We start from the raw sequence: 18,203 nt of genomic DNA, 5'->3' as shown, positions 1-18,203 counted from the left end.
GGGCCAGGTCCCTGATTGGGGTGTGTGCAAGAGGCGGCAGATGGATGTTTCTCTCACACATTGATGTTTCTTTCCCTCTTTCTCCCTCCTTCTCCCTCTCTTTAAAAATAAATAAATAAATTTTAAGAAATTAAAACTATCAAAAAGACTTTTAATACTGTTATATTAAAATCCATTAGGGTTCCCCCCTCCCCTGCTTTGGGGTGGATATTTCACCACTCCATTATTTTATAACATTGTACACTACTCATTTGGAAAATATTATTTTGCTGTTTTTTTGGACCTTCCAAATATTGACATATTTCATTATGCAATATCAAATAATCATTTGTTAACATTGCCTCTTATCACAAAAATCTTTAAATAATAGGACACTAAAGAGTTTGTGGTGATGGATACAAGCTTTTCAAAATTCTAATTTATACTTGAGAGTTCAAATTTGGCAACAAATATTATCAAGCTGTTTTCTTTGGAGTAAAGCACAATAGCTTTTTTGTAGATTCCATAAGATTTTGTACTTAGAGGATCATGTCCTGTGTGGATACAGTTTTACATCTTCCTTCCCAACCCATATGCCTTTTGTTTCTCTTTCTTATTGCACTAGCTAGAACTTCCAGTGCAGATGTAGAATAAAAATATTAAGAGCCTGGTTCCTAATCTTAGAGAAAAAGAAAACTCTGCATTGTTCCTAATCTTAGAAGGACAACATTCAGTTTCTTACCATTACATATGTTTTAAGCTATAGCTTTTTTATAGATTCCCTTTATTGAGTTAAGAAAGTTCCTTTCTATTCCTAGTTTGCTGAGACTTTTTTTTCAGGCATGTAGGTTGGATTTTGTTCAAAATAACTTCTAATTTTTCTTTCGGTTCATTCTTTGATTCATGAGTTACTTAGGAGGGCACTGTTAAATTACAAATATTCAGACTGTTCTAGATATCTTACTATTACAGATTTCCAATTTAATTCCACTGAGGTCAGAGAACATGCTCTGTAATATTTTGATCTTTTGAAATTTGTTAAGACATGTTTTATGGCCCAATATATAATTTACCTTGGTGAATAGTCCATTTGTGCTTGAAGGAAATACGTATCTGCAGTTTTTTGGTGCAGTGTTTTGAAAAAAATTTTAAATAAGCTTTCTGTTTTGGAATAATTTTAGATTTGTGGAAAATTTGCAAAGATAGTATAAAAAATTCTCGTACACTCATTTAATTTCACTACCATTCATTACATTACCACAGTATATTTATCAAAACTAAGAAACCAACTTTGGTATGTTATTTTTTTTTTAAATTTATTTTAGATTTTATTTATTTATCTTTAGAGGGGAAGGGAAGGAGAGAGGGAAAGAAATATCACTGTATGGTTGCTTCTCATGCGACCCCTGCTGGGAACTGGCCCCTGCTGGGAACTGGCCTGCAACCCAGGCATGTGCCCTGACTGGGAATCGAACTGCGATCTTTTGGTTTGCAGGCCCGTGCTCCATCCACTGAGCTACACCAGCCAGGGCTAATGGTATGTTATTAATGTACCAGATTTATTTGGCTTTCACCAGGTTTTCCATAAATGTCCTTTTTCTGCCTAAGGATCCAGTCCAGAGTACCCCATTGCACTTAGTTGTCATGTCTCTTTAGTCTCCTCTGGTCTGTCTTCTCAGTCTTTGCTTTTTCTAACCTTCATAGTTTATTGGAGTATAGTCAGGTATTTCATAGAATGTCTCTCAAATTGGGTTTCTCTGATGTTTTTCTCATGGTTAGACTGAGGTTGTGGGGTTTTGAAAAGAATGCCACAGTGGTGGAGTGCTCTTTTCATTGCATCATTTCAGCGGATACATGTTAGTCACATGACATCCGTAGTAATGTTGATCTCAGTCACATGTTTAACGTAGCGTTTGATGGGTTTCTCCACTTTAAAGTTACCATTTCTTTCCTTTCTGTACTCTGTTCTGTAGAGGTGAGTTACTGAGTTCAGCTTATATTCAAAAGGGGGCCAGTGGGCTGACAGCTACTTATATTTGGACTTTTTCTGTAGGGAAGATTTTTTTCATTTCCCCATTTATTCAATCATTTATTTGTATTGTTATGGACTCATGTATATTTTATATTTTGGGTTGTGATCCAGTAGCATGTTATTTATTTTTTTATTTAAATTGTTACATTCTTTTTTTTTTTTTTAATTTATTTATTTTTTTGAATTGATTATGCTGTTACAGTTGTTCTATTCCCCCCTTCATTCCCCTCCACCCTGCCCCCCCAACCCCACCATTACCCCCCTTTAGTTTATGTCCATGTGTCTCAAGTCCTTTAGGTTCTATATTTCCCATACTATTCTCGCCCCCCCCCCATCTATTTTCTATCTACTGTCTATGCTACTTGTTTTCTGTACCTTCTCCCCCCATCTCCTCCTCCCACTCCCCTGTTGCTAACCCTCCTTGAGATCTTCATTTCTATGTTTCCACTCCTGCTCTAGCTGTCCTTTTAGTTTGCTTTCGTTTTAGGTGTGGTTGTTAATAACTGTGAGTTTGTTGTCCTTTCACTGTTCATGTTTCTTTAACTTCTTTTTTTTTAGATAAGTCCCTTTAACATTTCATATAATAAGGGCTTGGTGATGATGAACTCCTTGAATTTGGTCTTATCTGAGAAGCACCTTATCTGTCCTTCCATTCTAAATGAAAGTTTTGCTGGGTAGAGCAATCTTGGTTGTAGGTCTTTAGATTTCATGACTTGGAATATTTCTTTCCAGCCCCTTCTTGCCTGTAAGGTCTCTTTTGAGAAATCTGCTGACAGCCTGATGGGGACTCCTTTGTAGGTGATTGTCCCCTTAGCTCTTGCTGCTTCCAGGATTCTTTCCTTCATTTTAATTTTGGCTAATGTAATTATGATATGCCTTGGTGTGTTTCTTCTTGAGTCCAACTTTTTTGGTACTCTCTGGGCTTCTTGGATTTCTTGGAAGTCTATTTCCTTTGCCAGATTGGGGAAATTTTCTTTTATTATTTGTTCAAATAGTTTTTCCACTGGTGGTTGTGTCTTTCCCCCTTCTGGTACCCCTATAATTCGGATATTGGAGCGTTTAAAGATGTCCTGGAGGTTCCTAAGCTTCTCCTCATTTTTCTGAATTCTTATTTCTTCATTCCTTTCTGTTTGATCATTTTTTTCTTCCTTCTGGTCCACTTCATTGATTTGAGTCCCAGTTTCCTTTTCATCTCTATGGGTTTCCTGTGGAATTCCATTCATTTCCCTTAATTTAGCCTTCATATGTTTCTCTAATTTGTGGCTATAATCCACCAGATCTGTGAGGAAGGTGATGACCAGTGTTTTAAACCGTGCGTCTGAGAGTTTTGCTATTTCTTCGTCATTTAGATTTATCTCTGGGGCTTTGAGTTCTGCCTGCGACATTTTTGGTCTGTTCTGGCCCTTTAAGTGGGAAAAGCGGCGCCTTGGAGTCCCAGGTCACTGGGTTGTGACGCTGTATGTGGGGGCGTGGTCAGAGCGGGGAAATGGCGCACCGCCGCTGCCTCCGCCTCCGCCTCCGCGCCGGTCCAACCGCTCACTCCCTCACTCGCGCGCAACCAGGCAACCACAGTCAACTCGCTACCACCGCCTCCCCACTGTGTCCTCTGTAGTCGCTCACCCGGTGGGCTGCTTGGTCGCTCACTAGGTCCAATCCTGGGTTTGGAACCCGCGCGACTGGATTCGCGCATCTGGATTCCGCGCCCGGGTCTGACTGAGCCCTCCTTTGTAAGTCCTCACCCGACACCGGTCGGGCTGAAGAATTTGTTGTTAGCGGACTTCCGAAAAGTTCAGTTTTCTGTGTTCTGGTTGTGTTTTCTGATGCTAATATTTAGTTGTCCCTAAACTTGGTTGTGTGAGGAGGCACGGCACATCCAGCTAAACCTTCATCTTGGCGGAAGTCCAAATTGTTACATTCTTTAGCCATTGGGAATCATGAATTCTTTCAGGTGTCCCTTTCTCATGCCCCCATTTTATTTTTGAGTACCTTGTTTTTGATACTGTAAGATGCTTCAGGCTCATCTTCTATTTTCCTCTCCCAACCCTAGAATCAGCCATTTTTTCAAAGAGCCCCTGCTGCTTTTTGTGGAGATTGGTGTAAAACCAAGATCTGACTGCTATAAGTAATTGATGTTACTGGGTGTCCTTGCTTCTAAGCTCTCTTAGCAGACAGTGCTAGGTAATGCATGTATAGTAATTCTCATATACCCACATATCTCTGATTATTTCTGTATTTATCTGTATGTATCTGTGTATATACATACATATTTTTATATATGTATATATAATATGAGTTTGTGCTGATGTAACTAACTCTAATCCAGTAGTACCTTTCCTTCCTTATTTATAATAAATACCCTCTCCAACATTTAGAAATCTGGCACTCACCATCTACTCTCCATTTTGCTTATCCAAAAATGCATGTAAACAGTTCCAGAATTAAAAAATTCAGAAATGAGAAACAAATTTACCAACTGGAGTATAGCATTTATATGCATTTTCTTTTGTTATTTCCCTTATAGTTTAGCCAGAATACCATTTTCAACATAAAGGGTCACCTCCTTGTTCCGCACTTCCTCCACTGCTGTTACGTCATACATGGGTAATATAGGTAGATTCATTTGTCATAGTCTTCACTCTATCCTGGGATCTCCTGACATTCTGGGTGATTTTTTCTTTTGTCGTTTCCTTATATTGGTGTTTATTCTTTATGAAGGTGTATAGTTCTTTGAGGTTTGACAAATGCAGAGTCATTCATCCACCACTCTAGTACTCCAAGCACAGATACATCATCTTAAAATTTTTTGTGTAAGTCCCTTTTAGTCCGTTCCACCAGTCCCTTGTAATTATTGCTCTCCTACTGTACCTGTAGTTTTATTTTTTCCAGAATATTATGTGAATGGAATCATACACTATATAGCCTTTTGGGTCTGACTTCCTGTAAAATGTGTTTAAGATTTATTAATGTTCTTCCATGGATCAGTACTTTATTCCTTTTTATCTCTGAGTAGTATTCCATTGTATGGATGTATTACAGATGTCTTGGTTGCTCCTACTTTTTAGTGATTATGAATAAATTTGCAATAAACATTTGCATGTAGTTTTTTTTTTGTGGACATAGTTTTCAGTTTACTTCAGTAAATACTCAGCAATTGCAGGGTTTTATGCTGAGGCTATGTTTAACTTTATAAGAAACTGCCACAGTGGTTGTAATATTTTACATTACAGCAAAGAATGGGGATTCCTATTGCTCTATATCCTTGCCAGCATTGGTATTGTTAGTGTTTTGGATTTTAAGGGTGTAAATTAGTATTCAATTTTTTTAATTCACCGTTTTTTTTTAAAGATTTTATTTATTTATTTTTAGACAAAGGGGAAGGGAGGGAGAAAGAGAGGGAAAGAAACATTAGTGTTGTTTACCTCTCATGTACCCGGTACTGGAGATCTGGCCTGCAATCCAGGCATGTGCCCTGACTGGGAATTGAACCAGGGACCCTTTGGTTCAGGCTGGGGCTCAGTCCACTGAGCCGCACTAGCCACAGCTAGTATTCAATTTTAATTGCTCTATTATCTTTTTAGTTTTACCTTTCTACATTTTGTTTTGGTGTTTGCTCTAAGGATCACAATATATATCCTTAATTATCATGGCCTACTGAGGGTTGTAATTATACTATTCCACATAAAATATAGGAACCTTAAAACACTGTAGTTCCACTTACCTTCTGGTTTTTGTGCCATTGTTGTCACACATATTACATTAAAAAATTGTGTAAGTCCCACAATGCAGCTTCACAATTTTTACTTTACAGTTACATTTTTTAAAGAAGCTAAGAAAACAAGAGGAAAAAAATATACAGTTGTTAATATTTTACTCACATATTTTTACCATTTCTGTTGTTCTTCTTTCCTGAAGAACTTCTTTCAACATTTCTTCAATGCAGGTCAATGTGACAACAAGAGTTTCTCAGTTTCTCTTGATATGAAAATGTCTGTGTCACCTTTATATTTTTAAAGTGTGACTTAGGAAATAATTGTAGACTCACAAGAACTTAAAACAATACTATTGGAGGAACAAATAGGAAGGACACAGGGACGAGAACTAAGGGGGGTGGAAATGGGAGGGAGGTGGGGAGCAAGGGGCAGGGGAGGCTGGGATGGGAGAAATAGACAAAAAAACTGTACTTGAAAAATAACTAAATAAAATTAATTAAAAAAAAAAACAACGAAAAACCCAATACTATAGCTTGTCACAGTGTATCCCTTTACCCAACTTCCCCCAATGATAATATCTTTTTTAAAATATATTTTATTGATTATATTATTACAGTTGTCCCATTTCCCCCTTCATTCCCCTCCACCCTGCACACCCTCTCTCTCCCACATTCCCCCCCTTTAGTTCATGTCCATATGTCTTAAGTTCTTTAGCTTCTACATTTCCCATACTATTCTTGCCCTCCCCCCTGTCTATTTTCTACCTACCATCTATTCTACTTATTCCTGTACCTTTCTCCCCCTCTTCTCCTCCCACTCCCCTGTTGCTAACCCTCCTTGAGATCTTCATTTCTATGGTTCTGTTCCTGTTCTAGTTGTTTCTTAGTTTGTTTTTATTTTAGGTGTTGTTGTTAGTAATTGTGAGTTTGCTGTCATTTAACTGTACATGTTTTTTATCTTCTTTTTCTTAGGTAAGTCCCTTTAACATTTCATAAAATAAGGGCTTGGTGATGATGAACTCCTTGAATTTGACCTTATCTGAGAAGCACTTTATCTGTCCTTCCATTCTAAATGAAAGCTTTGCTGGATAGAGCAATCTTGGATGTAAGTCCTTGTCTTTCATGACTTGGAATACTTCTTTCCAGCCCCTTCTTGCCTGTAAGGTCTCTTTTGAGAAATCAGCTGACAGTCTGATGGGCACTCCTTTGTAGGTGACTGTCTCCTTATCTCTTGCTGCTTCTAGGATTCTCTCCTTCATTTTAATCTTGGCTAATGTAATTATGATGTGCCTTGGTGTGTTCTTCTTTGAGTCCACCTTCTTTGGGACTCTCTGAGCTTCCTGGATTTCCTGGAAGTCTATTTCCTTTGCCAGATTGGGGAAGTTCTCCTTTATTATTTGTTCAAATAAGTTTTCCACTTGTCAGTCTTCCTCTTCCCCTTCTGGTACCCCTATAATTTGGATGTTGGAGCATTTAAAGATGTCCTGGAGGTTCCTAAGTCTCTCCTCATTTTTTTGAATTCTTGTTTCTTCATTCTTTTCTGTTTGGTTGTTTCTTTCTTCCTCCTGGTCCACTCCATTGATTTGAGTCCCAGTTTCCTTTTCATCACTGTTGGTTCCCTGAGCATTTCCCTTCATTTCACTTAGTTTAGCCTTCATTTGTTCATAAAATTTGAACAAATTGAACCTGTGACTAAAATCAACCAGTTCTGTGAGCATCCTTATCACCAGTGTTTTGAACTTTGCATCTGATAGGTTGGCTATATCTTGGTTGCTTAGAAGTATGGGCTCTGGGTCTTTCAGCTGTTCTTCTGCTTGAGCCATAATGTTTTGGTCTCTTCAAACCTATTACTATGAGGGGCTGAGCCCTAGGTGTTCACCAGGGCGGGGCAATCCAAGTCACTGGGTTGCGATGCTGTGTAGTGACGCAGTGTGGGGGCAGGGTCTGAGAGAGAAAAAAATGGTACTTTGCTTCACTCTCTGTTGAACCTCAGTCCCTTCTGCCACTTCCCCCAAGCAAACTGGGCCTTTCTGGTGCTGATTTCCGTGTGGGGGGGCTTGTGTGCATTCTAGGACCCTGTGGATCTCTCCAGTGAACTTTCCTATGAGGGTGGGAGTTTCTCCCTGCCCCTCAACCCCCGCAAGTGTTTTCAATCAGTGTTTAGAGGATTTATTTCCTGGCACTAGGACCCTGGGTTGTGCGATCTGTCTTGCTCCCCAGTGATCTGTGTGCGCAAATGTGGGGCCTCTGCCTGGTTAGTCCGCTACCTTGTGCACAGTGCCCCGCTTCTCGGTCACAGCCTTGCTGGGTCTGCCCATTGTCACCCCATGCCCGGGGTCTGCCAGCTGCCACCTGGGTGCTCAGGGTCTGCCCAGTGCCACCTTGCGTGCCCAGGGTGCATTACGCGCCTGGTGTCACTGCTTCCTGTGCCTGAACCCCTCTTTGTTCACGGGACTCTGCCCCGCTTACCTCTGTCTGGATGAATGTGTCTATTTCAACTCCTTGGTTGTCGGACTTCCATACAATTCACTTTTCTTTCAGTTTTGGTTATTACTTTGTTTCTGAATTGTGGTCCTTATTTTGGTTGTTCGAGGAGGTACAGTATGCCTACCTATGCCTCCATCTTGGCCAGAAGTCCCAATGATGATATCTTATGTGACCATAGTTAATTATCAAAATCAGAAAATTGACACTGGAGCAATTCTATTAATTAAATTAGAAACCTTTTTCTTGCCTTCATTTCTGAAGGGTAGTTTCACCGACATAACTATCTGTCGATTCACAAGCTCTGCCTGGTCAATCAGAAGCTCCTTATCCCCTCCCCTGTCCTTGGAATATATGTTCCACATACTATTCTCATACTGGCAGACAGTTAAAGTGTGTAGTCTTGAGAGAGTAATATGTCGAGATCGTCTGGACTGAACATATGACTGAGGTTAAAGCCTCTATATAAATTTCTAGGGTTCTGGTGGTCAGGTGCCTGAGACAAGCCTTACAATGTAACTTTCCTTGTTTATTAAAACTCCAGTCTGGAGTGGTCTGCCTGTTTCTTTGGTCTCTGCTTGCCTTCTGCATACAGGGACCAATTTCATAGGGAATCATCTAGGGAACTTCTTAAGTTGTAATCTCAGACATAGACCTTGGTCGACAGTACCAGAGTTCTGACCGTTTGTCAGCCCTTTAAAGACGTTTTATTATTTTCTGGCCTCCATTTTCTCTGATTAGAAGTCAACCTTTGGTCCTCATTTTTTTTTATTATTAACATATACACATATTGTAATGTTTTCTGGCATCTTTCAGAATTTTCAGCAATTTGACTATGAAGTATCTAGATGTAGTTTTCTTTGTGTTTATCCTTCTTTGGGTTTGTTAAAGTTTGTGGATCTGAGTTTATGTTTTTCACATTTGGGAATATTTGGCTATTTTTTCTTTAGTTACTATGTTTTTTAACCACTGTTTTTCCTCCTCCAGTTACACTGTTTTTTACCACTACTATTCTCCAACAGATTTCTGAAGTCTTGTTCATTTTTTTAAATCATTTTACTTTATTATTAATATGGGATAAATTCTGTTGATCCAGTTTCAAGTTCACTGACTCATCTGCCATCTCTAATCTATTAGGCCTATACAATGAATTTTTCATTTAAGCTAGTTCATTGTATTTTCAACTCTAGAATTTCCATTTGACAGTTTATATTTCTCTGCTGAGCTTTCTGATCTATTCATTCATTATGTGACATTTTTCTCTTCCTTGAGAATATTTATAATTAGTGCTCACAAGTCCTGTCTGCTTATTGCAAATTTGGGTCACCTGTTAGTAGCTTTTTCTTGAGTTTGAGCACATTTTCTGTTTCTTTGCATATTTGGTCATTTTTTAAAAATTTTTTCTGCATTTTAATTATTTTTATTTTCAATTACAATTGACATACATTATTATATTAGTTTCAGGTGTCTAGACATTACATAACTTACTAAGTGATCATCCTGATAAATCTTTCACTCATCAAACACTATACATAGTTATTAGAATATATGACATTATTCCCTTCCTACAGTGTACTTTACATTCCCATGACTGTTCTGTAACTACCAATTTGTACTTCTTAATCCCCTCACCTTTTTCTCCATGTCCCCAATCCCCATGCCATCTGGCAGTCATCAAAGTGTTCTCTGTATATATGAGTATGTTTTTGTTCTGCATGTTCATTTATTTTGTTTTTTAGATTCAATTGATAGATATGTATTTATTACTACTTTATTCTTATTTTTTTAACTTTTTTTTCCTTCTTCTTAAAGAAGACCCTTTAACATTTCATATAATCCTGGTTTGGTGGTGATGAACTCCTTTAGCTTTTTTTATTCTGGGAAACTCTTCGTCCTTCAATTCTAAATGATAGCTTTGATAGGTAGAGTCATCCTGGTTGTAGAGTCTTGCTTTTCATCACTTTGAATATTTCTTGCATTTGCTTTCTGTACTGTAAGGTTACTGTTGAGAAATTAGCTGACAGTCTTATGGGAACTCCCGTGTAGGTAACTAACTGCTTTTCTCCCACTGCTTTTAAGATTCTTTTTCTTTATTCTGTGACATTGTAATTGTGATGTTTCTTAGTGTGGCCTCTTTGGGTTTGGCTGGTTGGGGACTCTGCACTTCCTGGACTTGTGTGTCTATTTCCTTCACCAAGTTGGGCAAGTTTTGTCATTATTTTTTCAAATAGGTTTTCAATTTTCTTGCTCTTCTCTTTTTTTTTCTGGCACCCCAGTGATGTGAATGTTGGTATGGTTGAAGTCCCAGAGGTTCCTTACACCATCTTCATTTTTGGGGGATTCTTTTTTCTTTTTGCTATTCTGATTGGGTGTGTTTTGCTTCCTTATATTCTAAATCGCTGTTCTGATTCTCAGCTTCATCTACTCTACTGTTGGTTGCCTGTAAATTATTCATTTCAGTTATTGGATTCTTCATTTCTGACTAGTCCTTTTTTATGCGGTTGAGCTTCTCACTAAGTTCATTGAGCATTCTTATAACCAGTGTTTTGAACTCTGCATCTAGTAGATTGCTTGTCTCCATTTTGTTTAGTATTTATTCTGGAGTTTTGTTCTGTTCTTTCATTTGGGAATGTTTGTGTCTACATTTTGGCTTCCTTCCTGTGTTTCTTTCTATGTATTAGGTAGAGCTACCATGTCTTTTGGGCTTGGTAGAGTGGCCTTATGTAGTAGGTATCCTATGGGATTCAGTGGCATAGCCTCTCCAATTACCCAAGTTGGGCCCCACAGATGAGAACCCTTTGTGGGCAATGTATACCCTCCCATTACAGTTGAGTCTTGATTGCTGTTGTCACATCAATGGGAGGGATTTGCCTCTAGGCTAATCAGCTGCCAGGATTGCATGTGACCACTGACCTCTAATCTTCATGGAGAATCAGCTGTTCGGGGGCCCACCCCATGGAGCAGGGCTTACTTCAGTGGGACTCTGGTGCCCGCTCAGCCTGCCCCTTGAGTGTATTGATTATAGAGGTGGTCGGGTGATGATGCTTCAACAGGTTCTGAAGCTGTTCGGTGGCAGTGCTGGCTCCGGGGTCTCCTGGGAGATGTAGGCCAAGGTCAGCTGCTGTCTGTGTTCTACCTGGGACCATCTGGCATGAGCTACAGATCAATCTGCAGATGGCTGCTACTTGTGCTAGGCTCAGAGGTGTCTACCTGAGGCCAAGCTGTGAACCAAGGCTGGCTGCTGCTAGTGCCAAGCTTGTGGCCACTTAGTGAGAGGTATGGGGCATACTGAGGCCAGGTGCTGCTTGTTGGAAAGATTTGGGAAAATCTCAAGGATGATCTAAGACAGGCCTTTTGTATGGAAAAGCCACTGGAAATGGCTTGGGTGGGTCTCAAATTTGGGTGTGGCAGGGTGGGACAAATAGGACGCGCCAGGTTGATGAAGTCTCTCTTATATATGACACCTGCCTGCTGGCTCTTTCGGGGGAGGGCTCAGAGAAGGAATAATGGCTTCTGCCATCACTTCTGTCTAGGAGAAGGCTATTCTCCCAGCTCTTGCCCCGATGCCGGACAATTCAGTTTCTTCTCATATGTCTCTGGTGCCTTTCAAACTTCTTCCCCGGTGCTGGAGCTTAGAGGCAGCGAGTTTGACTAGGTTGGTGCATGGGCCCTTTAAGAAAAACTGTCTGGGACTCTAGTAGCCCTCTGTCTCCCTCAACCTCAATCCCTGCTGATTTTTATAGCCAGAAGTTGTGGGGACTTCTAATCCTGATGTTGCAGCCTTGGGCTTAGGGGCATGGTATAGAGCTGGGAACCCTCACTCCTCAGGGAAGACCTCCAAAGTTAAGATATTCCTTCTGATTTTTCTTATTTTTACCCAAGGACATACTTACTGATTTAAAGAGAGGGGAAGGGAAGGAGAGAGAAAGGAGAGAAACATTGATGTGAGGGAGAGACATTGATTGGTTGCCTTTCATATGCACCCCAACTGAAGATGGAAATGTGACCTAGGTATGTACTCTGACTTGGAATTGAACGTGTGACCTTCTGGTTTGTAGGATGACATTCCAACCAACTGAGCCATACCAGCCACGGCCCTTCCCAATTTTTATCCACCACGCATGGATGTGAGACCAGTCTATTCCATGTCTTTACCCCTCCTACCAGTCTGAATGTGGCTGCTTCTTTAATTCTCCAGTTATAGGACTTCCATTTAGCCAGATTTAAGGTGGTTCTAAATGATGGTTGTTCTATAGTTTGTTTAGCTGTAATTTGGATGTGGTTGTGGGAGGATTCAAGTATCACATTAACCTATTCTGCCATCTTGTTCCAAAGTCTTTTTTCTTTAATGTATTCTGGATATTTATGAATGATACATTGTAGAGACTTTCAGTTCTGTTTTATTCCCCTGATGTGTGTTGATTTTTATTTTAACAGTTAACTTGACTGTTTTTGAACTACAAACTCTGTCTTCTTTGCACTGGGCAGCAGCTAAAATTTCTGCTCAGTTCTTTTAATTTCTAGTTGCTGCTTTTTCATTGGGTCTAATGGGGTTTCCCCTGCACAAGAACAGTTTAGCTGTTAGCCAAGGATTTGGGGACAGCTTATATGTAGATTTTGGGTTTTATCTCTTTTACAGCTCCCCTCTTTCAGGATTTTTCAGCTGCTCTTCACACTTTGTACTGACACCTCAAGCCAGTAAGCTTGTAGTTTTTTCTGCCTCCATGAGCTGTGCAGATTGGGTAGTACCATCTGGAAAAAGCCTCACAAATCTCTTTTCACACTTAGACTCCCATCCTGATTCTGCCTGCTTTTGGTCACTCTCATGCTTTTAAATATGTTCAAATGTATTTTTATATTTTGCCTATATTTAATAATTACTTCTCAGAGAAGGTTAGTCTGCCCAAGTTCCTCTGCTATAACTGGAAAGTAGCACATTCTACCTTATATGGGCCTAAGTCATTGTCTTCTGTCCCTGAAGTTGCCATCAAAGTTCGACACTTGAGTTCCTCATATTCATAGGTATCCTTAGGGTGGCTGTGGTTTCAGGCTAGATTACTACTTTGGTTTGAAGCTCACTGCATACTGGCCCTTTGTTTGATAGCAGGAGGATTTTCCCAGATGCTAATTTGCCATATAGCCAGAAATAGAATTTTTGTAGCCACAATCCTAAAGATGTTTGCTGCTATACTGAGTTTATTGTTTTTTCTCTTTTCTAAATTTGTGGACCCAAAAATTTGAACTCTTCCTCACTTAGTTTTTTAATGCTGTCTAATTTGTCTACATCTCTCCCAGAAATTTTTCTCCACTCCTCATTCTTGTTTACTCTTAGATTTTTTTTTTTTAGTTTTCTTTCTCAAACTTTCTTTCTGATTATTTATTCTTTCATCATCATTTCCAGTTTTTTATTTTTGGCCCACTAAAAATGAATATTTCTAGAACAGATCTGTAGTATGTTACAGTTTGAAAAACCCATAAAGTTAATTAGTCTTAACTTCCATTCTTTAAAAGAGAAACTGATGCCCAGATGATTTAACAACGGACCTAGAATCATTCAGCTCACCTGATAAAGCTGGAACTAGAACCCTGGGTTCCATGTTCTCTAGTCCAAAGCTCTTTCTATTGTGAGTTTTCTTGCAATTTGTTTTTTAAATTTTTATTTAGGGTTTTGTTTATGATTCATATGTCCTTTGTGTATATGATCATATTAGTGTTGATGCTCTATAAATACTTACCACCCAAGGCAAGAAGCAGTAGTTTCCTTGGTGCTCCAGAATACCATGCATACTTCTAAGGATGGATTTTGTGCTGTTCATAATAAGCTTCTCTTTTCCTAAATCCTATTGCTTATCCTACTCATCCCTTAGGGAAGGCCTTAGGAAATAGGGAGGCCTCTTATCCTGATTAGTTCACTGACACTTAGCATACATGTTACAACTTTAAGTAGCTAACATACTAGGTGCCAGGGTCTCACAATTAGTGAGAGACAGTCCCTGGGCCCAGGAATTCAGTTTCTGTCTAGAGGAGAAGACAAAGAGTAAATAAATTCAGTGCTACTTGCTAAGTATCAAAACAGAATTTTCAAGGTGCTTTGGGAGCATAGAGGAAGAGTAATTAAATTCAGCTTTGGGAGAATATGGCTTAGTCTTTAGTGATGTCAGTTACCAGTCAAGATAAGGAAAGGAAGGATGTTTAGGAAGAGGATCATGTTTAAGCATATGGAATGTCATAATGATATAGTGTCATAGTGTTATAGCATTAAATGTGAAATGGAGTTTTATGAGATGGACTGGAAGGGTAAGCAGGACCTGGTCATAGAAGGCCTTGGAGACATTTCTGAGGAGCTTGGTCATCACATTAGAGACAAAGGGGAGCCATTGAAGGATTAACTATTCCTTAAACTAAATTAAACTTCCTTAAACTAAAATAGCATTTCACTATTTTACTTTATTTAATTTTTTACAAATTTTATTTATTTATTTTTAGAGAAGGGAAGTGAGGGAGAAAGAAGGAGAGAAACATTGATGTGCAAGAGATCTATTAATCTGTTGTCTCTTGCACGTCCCCAGCTGGGGACCTGGCCCGCAACCCAGTCATGTGCCCTGACATGGAATCGAACCGGCAACCCTTTGGTTTGAAGGCTGGCATTCAGTCCACTGAGCCACGCCAGCCAGGGCCATTTCTCTATTTTAAATGAATTAGTCATTATGGCGGTAATTTGAAACATTTGAAAGGCACAGTTTGGAAGTAGAAAGACAAGATACAAGGTTGTTGCAGTAGATCAAGCTACAGGGATGAAGCTCTGTACTGTGGTAGTGATACTAAGAATGGAGAAGAGGAAGATGTGGAGAAGTATTTAGGGAATAAGGTGGCAGGACTTTGTGACTAATTTGTGGAGAGGGAGAAATCACTGGATTTGGTAATAAGAAAAGTCACTAATGACCTTAAAGTGAGAGAGCTCTGTGACATAGTGAAACCAATGGTAAGTTCTAATGTGTTAAGGAGTGAATGAAAAATGAGAAGTATAGACAGTGAATATAGGCCTTTTTAAGAAGTTTATATACAACAGAAAGATGCATAATATTAGAAGGGAGTTGACATCCACTCCTCGAAACTTCGGAATTGGCTTTTATGACACCTTACTCCTCATTCTTTTCTCTTATTATTTTTTCTTGGCCACCTTTAAAATCTTCTTTCCTCTGTACATCCCTTAAATGTTTCTCAGGGCTCCATCCATAACCCTTAGCTGTCCTCACTTTATGTGCCGTCTCTGGCCGAATCTCATCTTCATTATGTACACGATTTCCTTCACCTTCATTATGTACGTGATTTCCAAATCTGTATTTGCAGCTCATTCTGGTATATCTAGCTACATATTATATTTCTCCATTGATATGTACTTAAGGCACATTAAATACAAAGTATTCAAAATAACCCATCGGCTTCCTGTACTCTAAAACTTCTCCTACTTTTGTATTCTATTCTGGTAAGTAGTAGCCTCATTCACCTAGTCAGTAGAATTACTAACCTGGGAGCTATACTTCACTCTTTCTCCTTTGTTTTTATATACCTGGTTAGTCACTAAGTCCTATTATGTCTTCTCTCTTTCTCTCCCTCTTCTTTGTCAGTGCTTTCATCATCTGTTGATGAAAGCACTGACAAATCATCTGTACCATGGCATCTGTATCATTGCCATCATCTGTACCATGGCAGTCACTTTTCTGTCTGGTCTCTTCCAGAGTTTTCTCTTTGAAGTGCAGTGTATACCCCTGCTTTAAATTTCTCCCTACTGAATGAAATCTAAGCTTTTTACTATGGTCTACAAAGCTCATTATGATTCTGCCTCTGCCTACCTTTCTGACTTTGCCTTGTGCTACTCCCTTCGTCATACTTTAGACTTTAGCCATACCAGCTTGCTTTTGAATCTCTGCATATGGTAAGCTATTTCATATTTTTGTGCCTTTGCTCTTGTTGCTCATGCTTTACTCTCTCTGGAAATGCCCTTCCGATACTTCTGTTCCTCCCCACCTCCAATCCTGTTAATTCCTGTAGACTTAGCTTAGGGTCTACCTCCAAGAAGCCTTTCCTTGACTATACTTGTCCATTTCTCCCCCAAGCGGGGTAAGGTCTCCATTCTGTTTCTGTGATACACAATATATACAGTTTATGCTTTTTAAACTACTATAGTTTATGCTTTTTTTAAAAAGATTTTATTTATTTATCTTTAGAGGGGAAGGGAAGGAGAGAGGGAGGGAAATATCAATGTATGGTTGCCTCTCATCTGTCACCTGATGGGAACTAGCCTGCAACCCAGGCATGTGCCCTGACTGGGAATCGAACTGTGATCCTTTGGTTTGCAGGCCCGCGCTCAATCCACTGAGCTACACCAGCCAGGGCCATACTCATTTTCATGATACAGTGCCTACCTAGTAGGTAAAGAATTCACTAAATGTTTAGATAATAAATGGATAAGGTATAAGATGTAGACATCGGCTGAGAGTGAGTTGGGCCTTTAGAAAGTGGTAAATGTTTGAAACAGTTGTCAAATAAGAGAAAATGATCTAAACAATTACTAATAAAAGGATGAATTATATATTTTGCCCTTCTGATTCTATTGCATATACCTTAAATATTTTCACATGCCTTATTTTCTAATTCATTAGATTGTGAACCCTTTTCTTAAAAAAAAAAAATGTCCAATTCAGGACTCTGGCTGATTAGTGTCTTTTGATTGCAGATCCAATGGATTTGAACAGAAGCGCTTTGCCAGGCTTGCCAGCAAGAAGGCGGTGGAGGAACTTGCCTACAAGTGGAGTGTTGAGGACATGTAACTTTTCTGGGGCTGTGGGGGTGGTTGGGTTGTGGTAGTAGACACAGGGCAGCCAGATATCCAGCTGTAACAGTTGTCTATGTTAATAATCAGGCCCACACAGACCAGCAACTCTTTGAATGCTAGTTTTTACCACTAGCATTTGAGAGAAAGAATATTTGAGAACTCATGTTTGAACTGAGGCACCTGTAATTTCTCAAGTTGTGCTGACACTGGTCGTTATTGCTGGCTTTCAGAAGAAACATTGATTTCTGAGTGTCTCAGGATTTGTTCTTGGTTAGGTTTTTTAATAAACATATATTTATTTTTTTAAAATCACTTTCTTAACTGGGTTTTCTGTTTTGGGGAAGAATATAAGCTAATAATGTGGAACCCCCAGGGATTATAAAGGATAATGGTTGGATTTGGATTTTTCATTAATGTAGAAAGCAGTATAGTAGCCTCCCCTCATATCTGGGGTTTAATTTTTTGTGGTTTTAGTTACATGTAGTCAACATGTTTGAAAATACTAAATGGAAAATTCCAGAAATAATAACTTCTAAATTGTCCATCAGTTTGAGTAACATAATAAAATCTTGCTCTTTCCCACTACATCTTGCTCTTTCCCATGATGTGAATCATCCCTTTGTCCAGCCTGTCTGTGCTGTATATGTTACCCTCCCGTGTCACCTCGTATCATCTTGGTTATCAGTTCAACTGTTGTGGTATTGCAGTGATTATGTTCAGCCATTACTAACGGCCCCAAAGCACAGGAGTAGTGATGCTGGCAGTTTGGTCATGCTAAAGAGAAGTTGTAAAGTGCTTTTTTTAAGTGAAAGGTGTGTATGTATAGGAAAAAACATGATAGGTATAGAATTAGTACTATCTCTGATATCAGGTGTCCACTGGGGATGCTCGAATGCATTCTCTGCAGTTGGGGGGGGGCACTGTGTCAGTATGAATGTTCACAGTGGTAGAACTTTTCACTTAGAAAATGAGAGTTAGTGCTGAACTGGGCTTAGGAATGGACCTGGCTATTTGGAGATCTGATAAAAGTAGTATCACAAATTAGTGGGGAAGTGATGGGTAATGGTGCTCAGAAAATTGGCTTATTGTATGGATAAAGTCGAATCTCTACCTCAAACCATATAAAACAAAGACAGATTCTACAGTGATGAAAGACCTAAATA

At 39.2% G+C, this 18,203-nt stretch overlaps 1 protein-coding gene across 3 annotated transcripts in view; it reads left to right on the top strand.

Annotated features, from left to right (window-relative positions):
* The window catches only part of BUD13 (BUD13 homolog), a 42,029-nt gene extending 24,680 nt beyond the window's left edge, over positions 1-17,349 (top strand). For all 3 annotated transcript variants that reach the window (XM_037152874.2, XM_053672978.1, XM_053672982.1), the window contains one exon: positions 16,942-17,349. In XM_037152874.2, coding sequence (XP_037008769.2) covers positions 16,942-17,035 — 94 coding nt within the window. In that variant the 3' untranslated portion in view covers positions 17,036-17,349. The remainder of the gene's footprint in view (positions 1-16,941) is intronic.
* Positions 17,350-18,203: the final 854 nt, after the last annotated feature.

This window comes from Artibeus jamaicensis, unplaced genomic scaffold, assembly GCF_021234435.1.
Source record: "Artibeus jamaicensis isolate MK-2021 breed Jamaican fruit bat unplaced genomic scaffold, CSHL_Jam_final contig_196, whole genome shotgun sequence".
NCBI classification, from domain to species: domain Eukaryota; kingdom Metazoa; phylum Chordata; class Mammalia; order Chiroptera; family Phyllostomidae; genus Artibeus; species Artibeus jamaicensis.
This window is presented reverse-complemented; position numbering and strand designations above follow the sequence as displayed.